Genomic DNA, 21,309 nt, shown 5'->3' with positions numbered 1-21,309 from the left:
TGTGGGTTTTTCCTGAGAGAGGCCTACTGTACATAACAATGGCAATGTACTAGAACAGCAATTGTAGCAAACACAAAAGCTTTCGCTGCACTGGATTTAGGCTGAATCATCACTGTGTTCTATTAACTATGATAGACTGCAACAAAATAGATTTGTTAATATTTATAGTTAATATATATGGAAATGCTACAGATCGGTGCTGTAAAGAGAACAAGAACAGACATAAAAAAACTGTGGTTTCCTTCTTGTCAACACATAATTTGATGTGGTACTTTATTTGGGTTTAAAAGGCCTGAAGTATCATTAACTACTGTGGAGTGTTAGATAGAGCGGGAGGTGGACAGATAATGGCAGTGAGGACAGGCGGAGAAGAGGATAGAGAAGAGGGCTGTGGACCTAATGAACACAGTGTTTTTATTCTCTCTGTCCTCTCCAAGGCAGAAATTGGACTAGTTATTATCTGCTCTTCAATAGACCTGGACAGTCCCCCTCACACGTTGCCTCCTACTAACAGGGACATCTTGGTGAATTACAGTAAAACAGTAAATCTGTAGCAGGTAGGCTAGCTGCCGGACTTTACAATAGCGTAGCGATGGGGCTGAGGAGGGTGAAACATTTTGTTCCATTCAGCAACACTGAATACTCCAATATACAGACCATATCATATTATGTTTTTTTTTAAATTTTATTTTACAAAATAAATTGACAAACCCTTTGTAATCTTCTTGGACTTGTCGCTGTCTGGAGGGAGTTTAATTAATTAATTAATTACTCTTGGCTTTCGTTTCATGGCATAGCCCTAAATTGTCCTAATGTACCATTTATTTTTTAATATTAAGTTAACAATAACATTGTAGAAAATATACATATAAATTAATAAAAACTTTTGTCAGACACAAAGTCACAGAAAAGCTCTGGAAGACACAGACAGACAGACAGAAAGACAGACAGACAGATCGTGGAGAGATTCACTGCAAACAGCAGTTCAACTTTACCTTACTGTTATTTACTGACATCAAACTTGCAGGGAACACAACTTTACCTGATTCCTGTTCCCACAATGCACTGTCATTGTGTTTTTCTGACGAACATAATTTTGACGGTGAAGGCACAATGAGACCATTATCCACCGTCTGCTATCACCAACTTACATATGAAACCTAACTGATGACTTACTTGAACCCAAACCATGATCTTTTATTAGTTTTGGTGTCTAATCCTAACCAAACAACATTCTCATAACATTTCACAACATTAACCATGTGTTTATTATTGTAACTAAGACTAATGAAGGTCATTTTACGAAGGTCACCTGACTTCGTGCTTTCCTGCATATCCAAATACACTGTATGATATTAAGGGTAAAAAACTCCATGGAGTAGTTTTGTTTTTGGTATAATGGGCAGTCAGACAAAAAGGCTTTCAGTCCAGTGGGTCATTTTTATTGGAGACTATTCGAGTTTAGGAATAATGGGCCGTCAGAACAGTGGGCAGCTCCCCATTAAAACACACCGGTCAATGATAACTATACTAATGGATGTTATACTGTCTTCCAGGGAAATTGTTTAGATTTTGTCCTTCACATCTTTTCTCTCTTTGGCAGGGAGCAGTTCAAGCTCTGTGGGGCTGTACTTGCAGCGGTGCTATGAGCTCACGTTAGCACGCTCACAATAACAACACTAACATGCTTTTACCCAGTATAATGTTAATATATTGATATTTAGCGAATTAGCTAACATGTGCTTTGCTTTGTAATGAAGAAATAGCTGGAACTTATTTTCAAGTGTGACGAGCAGTACACTAATAAATGAACAAACAGTATTAAGATAGTTGTTAGAAATATGGGTTTTCTTTAGTTATTGTATTTATATTCATTTATTTGTCAAGAATTATTTGGCATTTTTGTTAAACAAAACAGTCTATTATTTTGCTTCATGACATAGAGCTCCTTCTGGCAAAATGGGAGGTTGGAAAGATGTCCACTACAATCTTTCACTTTCAGTTATTTTAATCCTGCTTCCTATCTCACCAGCAGATCACAGCAGAAAGGTGGAAATAGGCAAACTGAGAGGGAGGGGGTGGGAAATGTGGCTATTTCAGTCTTCCAATGTAAGAAAAATTGAAGCCCTTCTGAATTTCAGCAACGTCTTCATCCCTCATATGATACAAGGGTGCTTGTATCATATGAGCTGCAGCCTATATACAACAACGCATTGTTTATCATCTGCCGATGCTTAGCATGTTTGTGTGCTGCTTTATGTTCACTGTGTCTGTTGCAGGGCTGTTGCATTGGATTGCATCAAATTGAAAAAAAATGTATTTGTATTCACTCATTGTGTTCATATGTTGCTTTAGTTTCTGCATATGAATCGATACATGCAGCATCTACCTCTTAACTCTTTATGTATATTTCAGTGAGAACTGATTATTAAGTTCTCACACTTTCATCCACACAACACAATTTATTCGTGTGATGAAACTGAAATGTTTTTATTATGACTAAACTGAACATATTATTATTATTCTTTATCTTTGTTGTGTACTCTCCGACTATTTGCTACTGCAGTGTCCCCATTTCCCCACAGGGACCATTAAAGTTTCATTTTACCTTATCTCAAGTGTAAGGTAAACAGATTCATTAAGCAGGTTGTGATCACAGTTGAGCAGCGTTACAATGAAGGTGACACACTGCAGGAGGGAGCACATCACACTCAGTACGGGGAAATCAACTCTCTCTCTGGGGGACAGGCTGTTGGCTACTGCATTGTTTGGGGCTTCAGGTGAAACAGAAGCTAATACTCAGAAGGCCCTGTGTTTTTCTGCAGCTGCACTACACATGCTTACGCACACGCCCACACATATATTTTTTCAAAACAAGGGCAGAGTTATATCTGCATACCTGCTTTCCTTTTGAAGCAATTTGGTATTGAAGCTTTCAGTGATGTCCTCTATACACTAGAAACTGACTGGTTACATAGAGTTTTCTAATGCAATTCAGTAGTTTCAGGTAAATAAATGCTTGATTAGGAATGATAATACGCATAAGAACTGGTAATTGAAAAGGCATGCAGTATGTGGCATGAAGCAGCCATCTGTCTTTAGTCTGTCCTCAGCGCTGTGTGCTGCTCCCTTGTGGTAGAGCCTCCTGGCTAACACTAGCAGCTGTTGAGAGCTGTGCCCCCACAACACTTTGTTCTGTCATGTGATGTGTGATGTTAAGGATCAATAGTAATTGCCTGTTCAGCAGCACTTCTCTTACTGTGATGATGGTCAGGAGCTCAGAGCTGTCCACTAACCAACAATAGCACCACTACCACATATTTGGGATTTTTTTTTACACAAATGGAACTTCCCTTCTCTGTTTTAAAGGAAACAAATAAAATAGCTCATCCTCATGTAAAATCAATTTGGTTCAATAAAAACTCCCAAAGAAGCTCTGGTGCTGCTGGGTGCAGCGAGCACAGAGCGAACCCTGTGGACCGAGGTGAACTTTCCAAAGATCAACTTGTCACAGTGACTCAGGAAACATCCCTGAGGTGAGCTGTGGGTGACAGCTGCTGCCGCTCCACTGGCACAGGTAAATGCCAGAAACCCCACTTGGATACACTAGCTTGCTGACACACAAACACACACGCCTACACACACACACACACACACACACACACACACACACACACACACACACACACACACACTGCTGTGCCTTAAAAAAACCTAAAAGGAACACAAGCAGGCTTAACATTAGTCACACTGTCAGCACAGAGAATAGAGACAAATGACAGAATGAATGTGTGTGTTTTTTTTTTTTTATATACAGCATTATTACTACATAAAAGACTTTCATAATGTCATAAGACATAAAATAAATCCATGACACTAAGACTAATGACTGAATATTTAAATATGTAAGAATGTTCCTTTATTTGGGCGCTCTTTTCATCTGTATCCACACATAATGTCTGCTATTATGAATGCATTGTATGTGGTAGTGTCTGTTGTGGTATATTAGTTTTCTCTGTTGTTTTTTTCTCAGCATGATGAAGCCCACATACATAGGCGCACACACACACCCATACACTCACACAAAGAGCTCTTGATCTTTTTTAAGAGGTAAAGATTTGAAGCGAAGTGACCCTGATGATTTAGTGCTGATTATTATTATTATTGATTTTGTGCATTGATCCTTCTTTCATCTGCTCTTATTGTTGTGTAATAGTCTGAAAAATTATCTTAGGGTAGAGACAAATAATAAATCATATTTCAGTAACTCTTTTCAAGCACATAAAATTGGAAAAAGAAATCAAGACATCCAGCCTTGTTTCTACCTGAAAGTAATTGTGTCATCATCCATGGTTACTTATTGAGCTGCAGTACTGAGGAGGACCACCAGGTGTCTGTAGAGTAAAAGGGATGTATTCGACATTACAGAATCCGATCTCAAATGAAGAACGCAGACTTTCATGATTTTCACTTGGCCTGTTCCTGCTCCTCATTAAAAACAGGTGACAGCACTGTGGCTGTAGCCATGTCACCTGCCCACTGCTGTCTTAACATTGCATTTGACAAAACACACACACACACACACACACACATACACACACACACACTTCCATGCTAAAAGCAGCAGCAGGCTCTAATGCAGCACCATTTGTCACACTGTCACCATGCAGAAAGCAGTCAGAGGAAGCAAAGAGGAAATCAACTCAGAACGAACATTAGATTACAATTATAATGACTAATTCACAAACCGGTCAATGTCAGGTTGTTGTCACGAACACACAATCTGGCATGTGTGAGTTACTGTAAAGGCCGCAGGTCATGTCATCACCCACGTGTTCTGCTTTGAGTTTCATGGCCATGCTTCCCAGAAGCTGTTATGGTTTCTTATGAGCAGACACTGAAATACAGAAAGTCTAAAAAAAACTACTGGAGGTTCACTGCCTCCCTTCCCTGTGACCACATATATGCATATTAGCAGACCAATTTAGCTGTATTATAAATACCTTTTTAGTGTATTATGGTTCACTGTGTTGTTCATACAACTACTCAATTAGTCATTTCTGTGTCATGTAAAAACCACAAATTACCATGAATGCCTGCTGTAGTGCTGGCCTGTTGTCAGCACTCCATTTGTACAGTACATTCAGTCAGAAATTAGGTTTTGATTCACACTACAGGTACTTTAAATTCAGAGCATTTCTGCTGGTGGAATTATGTGTGAAGCCTTTTAATGAGGCTCAGAGTAGTTCTTGGAGCACACCAGTGACAACATGATTTTCTCCCTGAACGGGCCCATTTATATTTATTCTGATGATGTTTTATTGATGATGATCATGATTAATAAACACACATAATATTTTTGTTACTAAATGTTTATTGTTTTGTGTCTGACAGTAAAGAGGAGGCGGCAGCTATCGAGACAGAGCTACTGAGAGACTACAAGTTTGGACAACAGCAGCTGATAGAGATTTGGGGACAAGCTTGTGCCATCGCCATCACTAAGGTATACATGACTTTTATTTTCCAGATCTCCTCTGTTGTCTCTTATGTCTTTGTTTCTATATTTCTGTTTTTCTTTACTTTTTTCTTACTATCCCTACTTATACTATAAGTATGAAGCAGAACACAGCACAAGGAAAACTATTTTCCTTGTTTCTAATTAATTCATAATCTCCATCCATCCCTATCCTACCAACAATACAAATCTGTGTGGTCCTGAGATACTGTCGCTATAAATAAAAGCTGAGACAGATAACATCATTGCAGTATGTTTTTTTTGCTTGAATGTGCTGTTACGCTTTCAAAGCTCTTTTCTGTGTGTGTGTGTGTGTGTGTGTGTGTGTGTGTGTGTGTGTGTGTGTGTGTGTTGGGTTTGCCTTTTAGTGTGTGTTAAGCAGTTTCCTTCCAAGCTGTACCAGCAATTCTGTTTTTATTTAGCATATATCTTTTTGACGTTTTCCATGTTTTTTATCTGCTGCTCTGCTCTGTCTTTGTATTTGCACTGAAACAGAAAATTGTTTGAGAATGTCACATTTTAAGCACTCATTTCACCAATCTTGTAGCTGTGAGGATTTAAACAAATTCAATCAAACCCTTTCTTTGAGAGAGCTTGCATTTTTTTTTTAGAATTCACAAAATGCTTTTGGAAAAATTGGTCAAATCAAAGGAAGTCATGCAAATTGCTACAATGACTGTCCTTTCTTGTATAAAACCATCCAACCCAGAACCACTGTTACAAGCTTGAGTCAAATAAAATCAAACTGTGGCCTCAACCAACCCACCCCTGTGCAAATCGGCCTAGGCCTAGTCAACACAGTGTATCACTCAGCATGCCATTTCTGAAGGTCACACATTTCATCTCACTTTCTTAGAAAAGCCGCTGCACATTCTGTCACTGCGAGCCTCAGTAGTCACCACAAAAAACTGTCCTGATGTGACTGTTGTACAAGAGGGCAAAAAGTCACAGCTGCTGGCACTTACACTTTCCTAATTTTCATTAACTTCCATACGAAATGACTAATTATTACGTGGAGGAAGTGTTCTAACTTTGTGTGACATTTACTTCCAAACATTTAAGCAGCTCACCTCGGGGCAGAATACCTGAGCTCACTCTGTGGCAGCGCTCCTCAACCACACCGGTCCAAAACCACAACTCTTCTTCTCTGTGATCTGGACTATGTCAAACTGAGAGTCTCTCTCTCTCTCTCTCTCTCTGTGTGTGTGTGTGTGTGTGTGTGTGTGTGTGTGTGTGTGTGTGTGTGTGTGTGTGTGTGTGTGTGTGTGTGTGTGTGTGTGTCCGTGGAGGGCTGTTAGGAACACATGTGGTTCCCTTTGACCAGACCACTGGCTTGGTTTAATGCCACACTGGTTTCCTCAGTGGGCTCTTCAACAGGCTGTGATGAATAGGAGTCTGAGCTACAAGACACATGAAACCTTGCATTGCTGTCAGAAGGAGGGATGAAGAGAAATAGAAGGAAAGAGACAAAAAGAGAGAATGACAGAAGCAGAAACACAAATGAGTGCTTTACAAGAAAAAGTTACCAAAAAAAAAATTGATAAAAGTAATAACAGCAGTTTAATGAGACACCTTTTATAACTCCCCTCAAAAAGCAAAAAGCAAAAGAAGAGACAGACAAAGAGAAACAGTTAGGGAAGAACTAAATGAAAATCTTGAATACAAGGACTAAATATGCAAAGAGACATAATAGCAAGAAAGAGAATAATGTTTTTTTTGACAATGAAAACAGAATGAGATAACTAACATGACATGATTTCTCAAGAATTAGGATTATGAGAAAAAAATTTTCTTTAAATCTGCAATAACCAATTTTTTGGCCACATGGGAACAGCAGAAACAAGCTGTGAACACAACCTTTTAAATTATATGGCAAACTTGTTATGAAACAGTTTTGTTTTTCAGAAAAGCCGGTATCTGTATGTATGTCCAATATTCACTGTCTATTAGCTCTGTTGTTGGTCTCCGCCAACTTCTTTAGGGAAAAATCTGTCTCTTTAGCTCTTAAATACTTCACCAGCTAGTTGCTAACTTTGTCTGTCTGCTGTTTGGTGCTGAACAGGTAGTGTACAGTAAGCTTTTAGAGCTTTTTCACTAAAAACAACTGCCTGTTGTGGCAAAAATGACACTTTGAAAGTGGTGGAAGTGAACCAAAACTGGTGTGACAGCTAAACAATGAGTTGAGTCTCACTATCAAACTCCGTAAAGCTGAGGGGAGCAACAGATTTGGGTGATACTTATCGGTATAATTGTTGCTTCATCCCTATGAGCAATGCCTTTCACATTACACATTGTCATCGATACATTGTTATGATATCATTGTAACCATGTGTCACTCATAATTATCAATCACCTAGCTCTGAGCATTTTAGTGTCTTTCAGCTTCCTGTTTTGATTTTAGGGCCCACATATCTCCAAATAACGCAGATAGTGATGACATCTCCATTGTTACGGCCTTTATGTGCGTCATATCAACTTTATAAGGTGATGATAAGCTAAAGTTGTGTTTACAGCTTGTTGCTTGCTGCCCCCAAAGTGGCAAAGAAAACAAAACAAAACAATCTAATTAATGCTAGTTTAACTAGTGTTTTAGTGTCATATTAGTCATTAATGCATTAATGGTTGGAGCTGATTTCATGCTTTTAATTTGCTCGACTTTATAGGATTTCTTATTAATAACCATTAGTGTTTTGTAATACAATTGTATATCGTTTAACATAATAAAGCTATTATTACATTCTTGGGGGGTGAGAAACAGACAGACACAACAGCAACAGTTTAAAGAGAGTGAAATGGAAAACAGGGGGCATGTAAAAGCTGAGGCAGGCATCAGTCAGAAGTAGAGACTTTGTGTTCTCCCCTCAGAGTGTGTGATTAAACCCACCACATCCACTTCCCCTCTATTATCATCAGCCACCGCTGGCCCCATGCCTGGCCCTCCACCAGCAGCCCCAACAGCATAGCCTTACTAGACAAACATGGCCAGGAGGACGCTGTGGATTGCTGCTGCCCACAGCCGCCAGCAGCACGATACTGCTTACATGACATCACTGCTATTTAGGGAAAATTACAGTAGAAGGAGATGCAGACAGTCTGATTTCACTGCTGGCCTACTGCTGCTGGCTTCCAAGTATACCACACAAACAACCATGTGCTCAGTCACACACACACCTACACCTCTAGTTGCCAGATAGATTATAGGTTTTCTGTAAGTAATCCCTTTACTGTTCCACTGCAGCAGCACCCGCAGCCACCAGGTCCAGACTGTATGTGTGTGTGTGTTTCTGTATCAGTCTGCGGCTTTTCAACACCTGAGTTGAGACAGGAGACGTTTTTGTTACCACGCAGCAATAAATTAGTCTATAGTTTACAGGAGCCCCTGGACTTTAGTTTGGTCCTCTAGTACAAACATTAAAGGCACTGTTTTCTGCACATGTGAGTGTATTTGTGTTTTTAGGACCCTGATCATGTTTTCTCAGGCTCAGTGTGTGTTTCAGGCTGATTGGAGGTGAAAGAACATGTGTCTTTAGCATTTATTTCAAAGAGATATTCCCTTAGAGACCTCATTACAATCAAGACAGCCATGTTTTAGGTTTGTGTGAGAGAGTGTGAGTGTGAGGGGGGTCCTTGCAATGCTCTGCACAAGACCCGGCATTCTCCTTACCTCTCTTTATTTGGAGCCTTACTAAAGCTTCCTACAAGTGTTTGTTTTTGCAAAACTATTTTCATTTTGTATGTATGGATATGTGGAAATTGGATGAACTGCTGTAAATGTCAACTCCACAGCAAATAGTTTATTTATAATAATAAATAAATTCTACAGATGAATAGATCAAAAGAAGCAACCAGATCACAAACCTGCTGAGCAGATGCAACAAACCCTCTGTTTGCACCTCCTACACATCAAAAATATCATAAATATCTCAAACACTGGAAAACATGTGAACAGGTTTATTAGGCTAAAACCGAGCCATAAAACCTTGTTTTTCTAAAACAATACTGTGATGACATTTCGTTTGTTGCCAAGGCAGTTTGAACTGTTGGATCTGGTTTTATTGAAACAAATGACATTATTTTGGAATAAGGAGTATCATAGAAATATGAAGATATTTAATATAAACAAGAAATCTGGCTACAAATCTGCACAACATTAAAGTGTTTTGGCCATGCTACAGCCTTTTGTGTGTGCACTACATAAAAATAACAGAGAATAAGATCATACTTGCATGTTGTTTTAAATATCTTGGTTAAAGTAGCTACAAATCACACGGACAAACAAAAGGGCACTTTCAACACCAATACACCAGACAGAAACCTATTAGAAATGCTCTCTATCTCCTCCTTTGATGATTGCTTCGCTTCTCCAGTGATCCATTTGAAGGCTCAGTATCAGAATAAATAACTAGTTAGGATTGATAATGTGCTAGAGTGAATCAAGCTTGTGTTCCAAGTGAAATTAAACAAATACTTCAAAACATATTAGAGAGCTGTCTGAATTGATCTGGCCTGCTCCCTTTATAACTGCTTACCTTCAACAGTGTGGGGCTCTAATGGTTTCTCCAGAAGCACAAAATGGCTCCAGCACTGATATCACTGATCCTCCCGACGGTCCTCAATATTTAGGCAAAAGGTCATTAAACCTCCTGATGGGAGTTATTGTATGTTTGAAAAACATTAAGGGAAGTAAAAGACAGAGAAAGAGAGAAATGCAAGGAGACCAATCTAATGTAGCTTGACACACCATGAATATATTTATTTTATAGAATTATTTAATTTTTCTGCTCTAGATACAATACTGACATATTACCTCTCACCTTATAGAGCTGTTTTGGCTAACATGTTAGCAGACAATTCTATTTCTATATTTATATGAAAATCTATTTAGATATACAGCTGACATTGAGCAACATTAGCATCCATTTAAAGTTGTGTTTCTGGCCACCTGATGAATTTATCCATATATTCACTCACCTGTTAGCTGTGTTGTGGTTTTCATCAACTCCAATTAAAAAATAATTTGAGAAAAGAATACACTGGGTTCACCATTTGGCATTGAGAAAGTACTTTACAGAGGGTTTATCAGAGGAGTTTGGAAACATGGTTGATGAGCCTGAAAAGCAATATAATGAACATAAGAATAAAATTAAACAGTCTCACTAGAAGTGACCCTGTCTCCATACACATAGTCATTTGATCCATCATTAACATAAAATACAGTGATTGATACAGCTTTATAGTCAGTCCTCTGTTCCTTGAATCTATAGATGTTTTATTTTAGTCCAATAACACCTGTATGAGTGAGTTCACAGTGGGGGGCAGCCCTATCAGAGATGGTTAGTCTTTAATAGCTGGTTGCAATAATTACAGGGAGCATTTCCCTCTAGGGAGCAAGTCTGCTCAGAAAGCTTGGCATGCCACACACACTCACCCACCCACCCACCCACACACCTACATTTCCATAGAGGGTGCCACTGTAGATTAACTCAGTGAGATGTGTCATTAACATCAGGTTACACAGTGTGAAACTCACTAAGAGCTTCTGTCTCATTAGATATAAAAAATGAAAGTCCTGTTTTACTGCCTTCCACTTTTAGACTCTGCTTTCTGTCCCCCTCTTTAACACTCGTTTCCTGCTCCTCTTTCCTCATATAACACTCTCTCCTCCATCTCATTGTATCTCTGTGAGGATTTCTCAGCTGAGCTGTTATGATGGAGATAACTGCTGCTGTCTCATCTCCTGGATTCATTGCTCTAGTTAATGCGTTCTGAGTCTTGTTATATCCAATTATACAATGTGGGGAATGGCTTGTTTCTCCATATGAACTTTCTCCTGTGCTGAATGCATTAGTGGAAGTGGAATTAAATGGATTTTATGTGCGGTGGCAGAATTTTAGCCTACTTGAAGCTCATCTCCAAAATTTGGAGGCCAAGGATCAACCATGTATGACTTTCCTTTTAGAATCAGCACATGAGTCTTAATTTGAATTATGCAACAATTAATATTACAGCCTGCAAACCATAGAGTAATTATAATAATTATGGTGCACTTATATCATAATTTGAAACAATTACAGGGTACAAAAAAACTTTGCGGGATCAACATTTTTGAAATAAACTTATTGCAATAACAATAACTACTTTTTGAATCACAGGATACACAATAAAGAACCAATTTTCTTTTATTAGGATGAGCTCATAAATTCATTACAGTAATGTGCTGTAATGAGAAGACAAAACAAAAGGTGTTGCTAGCCTGGAGTGAATTACATGTGTCTTAAGGCCTTCCACCTTATATTCATTGGATTACACCGTAATTATTATATAAATATAGTAATTGTGTAGTTGTATCATTATTCATTTAGTTCCCAATAAATCCAAAATTGTTACTACTTTATTTTAAGACTTCTTGTTTTCTTCTACTCATGAGTTATACTGTGACTCTTTTATATGTGCCCCATAATTACAAAATACTTGCACTACTTGTAATTGGTGAGCTGTGATATAAAGCATTACTGTGAACTGCAGTCATAGACTACTTATAGAGGTGATTAAACTGGGATAATTAGACTTATGACTTGTGTTCTTACACACATTTATTAGGCTCTAATTGGACAGGATTTCCAGGACCCTCTGTGAACTGTCTGCCTCAGTTCAAGGTCTTCTTCCGGTTTATGAAATTATGCTGTAACCTTTACACTGATGAACAATTGTTCCTGTATATTGTAATAGTGCAGACACTGAACCAAAAAACCCTGAAAGCATCAGCTAACAATCCATAATGTGGCAATGAGATTGAAGAATCTGTGGAAAATGAAGGCAGACACCTTTGGGGCTTCCAGTAATGATCATGACTGAGTGTATACACACACGCACACACACACACACACACACACACACACACACACACAAAAACAAACACAGACACAGCACTGTTGTTTAGGTGTTTGAGATGGACGATTAACCGCTCAGGTTGACAGTTCCACAGGCAAATACCTGACTTGTTTAAGAAGGTGCAGGGTGATTTACAAGGGAAAGTGCGGCCAGTAAACGAGGCAGATGCCAGCAGCCCTTGCAGCCGTGGCCGAGACGGAAAGTGTGTTACATATACGGAAGCATCCCACGGCGAGGACACCGGTATTTTTTTCCACTGCTGCCAGGGTTATTTTAATGAGATTGGACCTTTTCTCGTGGATTGAAGAGACCATGGAGCTGGTTCCATTTCCACTCTCGCCTGGCATGCCTGGCATGCTGCAGTCAGGCACTCTGAGTATGATGGAGCAGCAGAGGCACAGATCGGATGACCTGCACTGAATAAGAGGCCTGAGTCTGAAGGATAAATACTGAATACTGATGACCATCTGTCCTTCTCTTGCTTTTGTCTCACTATTGCTCTCTATCAAGAACCCTTTCTATTTTCTCTTCTGTACATCTCTTCTATCGCTACGTCATCCTTCCCCTCATTCATCAGATCCTGTTTCTAAATGCCTACCTCTCTTACCCTTTCTCCACCAGGCCTACCCTCTCAGCTCCCTAGCAAAGAAGCAACCAACAGTGCTGGTGATCTGTGGTCCAGATCAAAATGGCTCCATTGGCCTGGTGTGTGCCCGACACCTGCGCATATTTGTAAGTAAACTACAGTGCACGAAAACAACCTTTCAGCAGAGCAATCCCTATTATATTCAACGACAGGACAAATGGGCCATTGTAAAACACAGTCTGGTGCTTACTGAGTCATTTATCACAATAGAAGAAACTATCCTGCAAACTTCAACTTGCATCAGGACTAACAGGGGATCCCCTATACAGGCCCTCTGCGCTTCACAAAATTTCATTTCAGCTCCTGTAAATGGCTCACAGCAGTTATCCTATTACCCTCCCTGCAAGGGCACTCAGACAGTCATGATATCATGCTATTGTTACTCTCGTTAAAGCTGTCTGTGTTTTACTCTCTGCAGCCACGATATGATGTCATGACCATGATGTCTGCACCTCAGGCCATGTACTGACTGACATTTCAGACTTATTGTTTTCGGAGGCAGGATCCATCCTCTCCAAACATATCGCAGATCAGGACTTGAGCTGTTTCTTTTATGACAGCACTACTCGGAGCTGTAGTCCTAAGCAGTCTATGACTTTATTGGACGGGAAATATTGGATATGTGTTTTTGGGATCTCTGGTTTACAATGGAATGCATCTATATACTTTACCATATGAGATTGACATGCTAGATTTACAGTGCATTGATAGTTCTGATTAAAACCATATTAGATAGATATGAGCAACCTGCTGGCTCTCAGTGGATTCTCTTTTTCTTCCTTTACCTCCTACTCTCTGTATTTTTCCATCTTAAGGCCAAGGAAGAGGTCAGAGGTCAGCTTAGAGAGAGATATATTTTACCCTGGTACTCCAGAAATGAATAAGGATCTTCTCCATGAAAACTTAGAACAATTACACATCAATTCCCTCTTTTTAAGCTATCATTCAAGTGCTATTTTATGTCCTTTGGCTTCTTTTATTCTAATGTATTTACATTCTGTCTTTTCCTGTGTATTTGTGAAACATTTTATTGCATCTTGAAATGTGCTATATAAATTAAGTTTTATTATTATTATTTTCAAAGTGACTGCACTCTGGGCCGATTGGGACCACACTTGTCTGAGTTTGCTCTAACTTGAGAAACTCGAGTACTTACTTTGGACTGTGAATCACTCTCCTGGTGTAAGAGTGTATGTTTTTCATGGTGCAATGTGATCCCTGTCAGCAGGAAGACATGCAAGGATACACGTGAGACACAGACACACACAGACACACACAGCCTTGAGCCCCTGATGTAGAGCTGTGAATGTGATTAGACAGAGCATAGAGATGAATGATCAGCTGCAGGAAAACAGGCCAGCTTGCTTCTCACGTCAGTCCAAGTCACTCCGTGTTCACAAAAGCAGGTTGTGTCTGAGTCTGTTGTGCATCTTTGATCATTTCTGCTGCTAGGTTTTTTTTTTTTTTTGGGGGGGGACACAATGCTGCATACCGGAAGACACACATGTTTCTTGATCAAAGCTAATGTTGGATGAGAATAAAAAACCTAAAAAGAAAGTCCAATGCACATTAGTTCCACTTTATTGTTCATATTAAAACAAGTGGACATCACTGCTTGAAAGGTTTACATTTATGATAGTAATTACACCATAACATTATAACAAAAAATAATTTACATGTAAAGTCTCTCAAACAGACTGGAGCACACAGTTATGGTGAACATGCAAAAATTCATATTTTGTCTTCAAAATCACATGTTGGTATGTTTCATTTATTGTGCTGCAGACTTCATCCCTTCTTTTCTACTGCGCTGTGTATAAAAACAAAATACTTCAAAACACCAGCATCCTTCAGGGAGAGGAAGTGTAACCCTGTTAGATGTGAGCATTAACTGGAAAAAGACCATGTCTGTACCCTTTGCTTGTTTCTGTCTCACGGCTCATTTCTGTTCATGCTCAGTGACACTGACAGTCATTTCCAGCTCTTCCTTAGTTTCACACAGTTTGATGGTGTACTTACTGATGAGGTCAAGGGCATGTAGGGGCCACTGGTGAACCCTGAGGGAAACACACACACACACACACACACACACACACACACACACACACACACACACACACCACACACACACACACACACACACACACACACACACAGTGGATTGTATTTGACTTGGTTGCTGGCTCTGTGCTCTGTAGAGATCGTGATGGAGATGACGTCAGCTGATCGGTGGTTGTGGCAGTTTGATTGGTTTAAGATCCCCAAGGAGGCAGCAGTCTGCCTGACCTGACAGATCACTTCCTTTGTAGGGCAGCCTCGGCTCAGCCACATTTGAAAGAACTGTTTATTTATTTATTGATTCCTTCATGTGATGTCTGTGAAAATGGTGTTTGGTTTAAGCAGCTAAAGATTCAATTAGGTTTCACTGGGCAGATGTTAAGACACAATATGCAACTTTTTTTTAAATCAGAGATAAAAGACACAAATGACAACAGGAGGTATATTTATGCAGGCTTAGGTGGTAACGGATTAAATGCAAAAGAGTTAGGTAATTAGGATACAAAAAAGTGTACAGTAATCCGTTACAGTTACTGAAGATGTAAACAGATTACAGCTGCATTTAGTAAAAATGGGGATTATTAGCAGGATTACAATTTTACAATATACTTTGATGCACATGTGAAGTGCAGACAAATTACAACACTTCACACGTCTCACAACACCACTACAGTCACACTGTAAGCCTCAGCGCTCAATTCTGATTTATTGCTTAGATTTTTTGGTTTGGCTGCTCACATTATTTTTTCAGATGTGGTCCATATCACATTCCAGTGTGAACAGTCCAACCCAAGGCAGTCCATTCAATAATTTTTAGGTGGCACTAGAGTAGAATCCAATAGTTATTGAGATATTTCAATCTGAACCGAAGTGGTGGAATGACCTTCTGACAGAATAACATAGCCACATGCTGCTAGCATGGCTAAAAACTGCTACAACAATTCAATAGCAATGTGTCTGTCCAGAATCAATGACCCAGTTACTCTGCACAGACATCACTGTCAACAGTTTTCACTGGACCTACTCTCTACCAAAGAAATAGTCCTAATGAAATCTGTTGACAGTGTGTTCTGTGGATTATCCAGACTGATGGCTCATTGTTCTGGATAGATCTTTAAATTCAGTTTTTTAATGCTGTGCAGCACTACAAACAACATTCCTTTTTACCTCCCTTGTATTATAATGGATGGAGGGAATTCTCAAAGCCTGGGCAAATAAAACAAAACATGGCTTACTACCTTTAGGTGTAAGCGAGAAAAACATTTGGGTGAACTGATCCTTTAATGGTAATTATGTAGATAATTATCCAGGACTATGTTTTTGAATGAAAGATGTGCTTTTTACATCAAACATTCAAATACACACACACACACACACACACACACACACACACACACACACAAACACCCACTCTCATATTACTGACAGTGGTTCCTAGGCTTTAAGATTTATCTTCTGGATTTTGTAAAGGTCATGGATCACAGGTGCTTCCTGTACAGCATCACAGGCCTTTCATACTGCGGGTGTCTGGATTTCTACTCCTCTCAGCTTCCAGTTTATAAGGGAAGTATTCATTCAGGAAGCAGGCCGAAACCACAACCTCTGATCACTGGTCACCAGTATTTTCCCTTGTCGTGAACTGAAGGCCACTGGTGCATCATATGTTGGCTGAAATCGCAGGCTTTAGTGTCAATATTATGTAACCTTCTCTCTGTTCTTGTGTTTTTCTGTCTTGCCTCATCCTCCTCTGACACAGGAATATGAGCCCACAATCTACCACCCTAAACGCTCCTCTCAAAGTCTACACCAGGATTTCACAGTTCAGTGTGAGAAGATGGACATCCCTTTCCTCTCCTATCTCCCCACAGAGGTCAGCATCATTTTACAGAATAACACATGCTACAAGAGCCTTTAGTGGTGTTATTGATTGTTGTAAAGTCTGATTGAAAGATTAAAATCCATCATATAATTTAAAGTATGCACTGTGGTTTAATATGTAACAGTGAAAATTGCTTTGCTTAACAGAGTAATGCAGCATTTGGGGAAATGTGCTTATTTGCTTTCTTTCTTGTCAAAAGTAATTTGATAGCTAATAGTCAGTTAACTAAGCTTAACACAAATACTGGAAAATGGGGGAAACAATCAACCTTGCTCTGTCTAAAGGTAACAAATCCATCAACCAGCAAGTTTAAAACTCACAAATTAACATGTTAGGTCAATTGTTTAATCTATACAAAAAACCAACATTAAAAAACGAAAGCTGTATTAAGGGGATTATGTGCTTGTGACCCTATATCACCGCTCATCAGATTGTTTGAGTTGCTCCACTATGCTGTTATTCATCTGGCAACCACTCAAATTCATCTTGTGAACCACTGATTTCGGTGACTCACATACAGGAAGTTAAGCCTTCATTCACTCATGCTGAGGTCTGCTCTGTTTAGGTCCAGCTCATAAACGATGCCTACAATCTAGTGATTGATGCCATGCTGGGCCCAGAGGCAGATTGTGCCAACATTAAGGAGCCCTACTCTGGTATTCTGGTGACCCTGAAGCAAATCAAGACCCCCATTGTCAGTGTGGATGTGCCCTCAGGTAAGTGTTCATACAAACTGTAGATATCAAGCTGGAGGCTCAGAAAGACAACATGATAGATGGACCTCCAGGCAGCTCCCTAGGAGCCTTGGCTCCCAGGCAGGAGTTTTCCAAGTCTGGAGGCACACGTGGAGGATAAATCTCATGCTACAGTCAGCTCAGTGTGAGCTAATCTTGCCCCAAATACATTACCTGTTGAGTGTGAGCACAACAGGCAATATGATCTCAATCCTCCTCTCCTTATGCCTTTTTTTTCTCTCCCTCCTTTCTGTCTTCCTCAGGTTGGGATGTAGAAGAACCGAGTCAGGACGGGATTAATCCAGATGTTCTCATCTCACTTACAGCACCAAAGAAATGCGCCATGAGTTTCTCGGGGAAGCATTTCTTGGCTGGACGCTTCTTGCCCTATGACATCCAGAAAAAATACGAGCTTAACCTCCCAGACTACCCTGGCACAGACTGTCTCATAGAATTGTAACACATGGGAAACATGAAAGCCAGTGTGGCCTAATTTTCAAAAACGTACGGTTAACCTATTCTCTTGTTTTTTATTTTATAGATTGTTAATGTGATTTAATGTTAACATCTCAGTTGTGTAGATCAGGCTACACCTTAGCCAAATGTGCTGTTGAGCTACAGTAGAAGGATAATATTTAGAAACTGTGGTTTGAATCATGTCTTTTTAGGTAATGGCATGAGGAGTTTTTGTGTCAGTCTACTTGTAAAAGCTGTAGCATTACACTGTTTTCTGATTACTTTGCAAAAGACAGAAATTTCTTTTTCCACAGTCGGCAAAGAAAGATGAATCTATGACGCCAACCACTGGAATTTTTTTTCTCCTTTAAAAAGTTTTAAGGTTCATTATGTTCATGTTCTGATGCTCTTTTCTTCTTCTGTTGTACTGGAGTGTGCTGCTGCGATAAGTTAGGGTAGGTTGGCAACTTTGAATTTTCTGTTGTGTTTTTGGTTTGTTTGTCAGCCTGCACTTCTGCATTGGTTTTATTTAAATTACTTCATTAGCTATTACAAAAGGCCAAGACAGTTCTCGTTGTCCAATAAAACAGTTCCTTTAAACGGATGGTTCAGTTTCTCGTGTTTTGTTTTCTTAAAGCTGCAACGATCAGTATACTTTATATTAATAATGACTAATATGACTACGAAATGACTACATGTAATGTGAAAGGGAGTGGCTCATAGTGACAAACCCACCGAGCATTACAGACTAACTCTGCAGTTGCCATGGAGCCTTTTAGCCTAATTTGGATCACTATTTTGGTTTTCAAGCCGGCAACTCTGCTTTCATCAGCCATGTGTCCAGCCACATCAGACATTTGTTTTCAGTATAAAAGATCAGATAACCCACTTTACGCTACCTGCTCAGCAATTAACAGTATACAGACAAGGTTTGCGGGTAGCTGGTGAACGTGGAGCATTTAGCAGCTAAAAGACCAGATATTTTTCTCAGGGGTTGGTGGAAAATAACTTACATTCATAAAATACTGGCTATAATGGACACTTTTATAATAATGTATAAGATGATAATGTGACAATGTGAAAGGGGTTATAACTCAAATATATAGCTCGCCTCAGCTGTCTGGCCCACAACTTTACTGTTTGGGTTCACTCTTATTGCTCACATGGCGTCATTTTCAGGCAGATGTTTTCAGTAAAAAAAGCTCTAAAACCCCACTGTATACTACCTGCCCAGCAACAAACAGCAGACACACACACAGATACACTGGTGAACATAATGGAGCATTTAGCGGCCAAATATTTCCCTCAGGAGTAGAAAGGAGTTGAGAATATTGCCCTTACATTAATCAGGTGACCAGAATCATGATTCCAAATTAATTCTAATGTCGCTTTGTGTATCTTGGATGTGTAGATAGATGACTGCTTGCTAACATGTTATCCACAACACCTTTAGCCTATAATGGTGACAAAATTATGTTTTCAGCTTGTTGCACAGAAAACTCAATTGAGGTATCTTTGAAGAAACACAGACATTTTTGTCGCATTCATTTACCTGATATTATTCATACTACCATACTGCTACTTACTATTTCATTTTTTGATCTTCAAATCTGGAGTGAAAGTCCCCCTGCTGCTGGTAGTGGGGGAGTGTCTTGCTTAGCGACACTTAAGCAGGCTAGCATCCCTTGAACTCATTCTGTTAAATGACACCAATCAATTAAAGGTCACCAATCACAAAACCACATAGCTGTGTTACATGCACATCACATGCAATTGTGCTGTGCTTCTTAGATGAGGGCACACTGTTACGTCTGTTTATTGGTTCCCAACTGGATTTGATTTGCTAATGAAAGCCATAAGCAGGTGTGATCGGGCTATAATCAGCTGTAGAGAGGGGCCTCTCATTATTGAGCTCAGTGCTGCGGGCTTCAATGAGAATGACTAAGCGAGACTCCTGTGCTGTTTATGGATGAGGTAATGTGTATTTATACAAAGCACAGGAGCTTCTCCTGAATACTAACGCACTAATGCCCAGTGTGTGCACATGTGTGAGTGGGTGTGGAAAGTCACTGAAAAGGAATGTCGATCCGTTTTTTCGCTCTGTGGTATTAAATCTGTCAGAGGCGAGCTGACGAGGGTTGTAGAAATATGTCTGAGAGCTCAGTAGTCCTGTCTTTCATGCCTGTCCAACCCCCATCAGGAAACAACGACTTGTCACCACTCTGTCGTTTGTGCTTTTCATGGGAGCGATTGAGTAATGAGCTTTGGAGTCGCCGGTGGCCCGTAGAATTGAACAATCAAAACTGACAGCGGCACTTGTTGTAATATCCATTGAGAGATAGTCTTACATGAAGAAGAAAGGCGGTCAGAAGATTTAGTGGAGACAGTAACAGAGTGCAGGAGGGAGGCAGAAAGATTAATCTAGTGCTTGCACCGTATAACACACAAAATCTCAAATTTTAATAGTTTACAGAACCATGTCTAAAAGTGTTTCCCTTCTTTTTCACTGTGATAAGTATTAGTGTTAAAATCACTGTATGTTTCATATAAAACATGTTTCGTCAACCAATAGTTTAAGTTATCTAAAGACTATTTTAAGCATTGTATTATTACTGGACAAGTTGAGTTTTTGGTACATTGCAATGGCCAACCTGTGGGCCAGTTTTCAGGTGTCCTTTCAAAATGGTATGTAGGCACATATGGATTGGTTTATTATTAACTTTATTACTGATTTCACTTGTTGAGAACTCTGGAGTGTGAAAGTGGTGGAAGAATATTCTTTATTTAAGTACCAATAATGAAACAATCTAAAAAATACTCCAGTACAAGTAAAACTGTAAATGCATTGTATAGAAATATTACCAGAAAAGTGGACTTTTTCTCCAGTAAAATGTCCTGTTTGACCAATCATTTTACTTTTGTTTTCAGGTTGAGGTGGAACAAGTTTTAACTACTTAATTTGCTAGTTTATAGCAAGATAAATTTGAGGGGTCAGGTGATTATTAATGAGAGAGAAAAGATGAAACAAAAGTTCTCCAAATTTATATCTATAAGAATATTTCTAATCTTCTTTCTTTTTGGCCCTGAAACAGTTATTTAAATGAAACCATCTGAGAAGTTTAGAGGGGAA

The 21,309-nt window shown here is 39.4% G+C and overlaps 1 protein-coding gene across 1 annotated transcript in view; it reads left to right on the top strand.

Moving 5' to 3' along the window:
• Positions 1 to 18,783, top strand: part of yjefn3 (YjeF N-terminal domain containing 3) — a 39,281-nt gene extending 20,498 nt beyond the window's left edge. The window contains exons 2-6 of the mRNA XM_051376562.1: positions 5,395 to 5,503; positions 13,028 to 13,138; positions 16,867 to 16,980; positions 17,555 to 17,705; positions 17,987 to 18,783. Coding sequence (XP_051232522.1) covers positions 5,395 to 5,503; positions 13,028 to 13,138; positions 16,867 to 16,980; positions 17,555 to 17,705; positions 17,987 to 18,183 — 682 coding nt within the window. The 3' untranslated portion in view covers positions 18,184 to 18,783. The remainder of the gene's footprint in view (positions 1 to 5,394; positions 5,504 to 13,027; positions 13,139 to 16,866; positions 16,981 to 17,554; positions 17,706 to 17,986) is intronic.
• Positions 18,784 to 21,309: the final 2,526 nt, after the last annotated feature.

This window comes from Dicentrarchus labrax, unplaced genomic scaffold (genome assembly GCF_905237075.1).
Source record: "Dicentrarchus labrax unplaced genomic scaffold, dlabrax2021, whole genome shotgun sequence".
Taxonomy (NCBI): Eukaryota; Metazoa; Chordata; class Actinopteri; family Moronidae; genus Dicentrarchus; species Dicentrarchus labrax.
The sequence above is the reverse complement of the archived record's forward strand: the minus strand, read 5'-3'. Positions and strand labels throughout refer to the sequence as shown.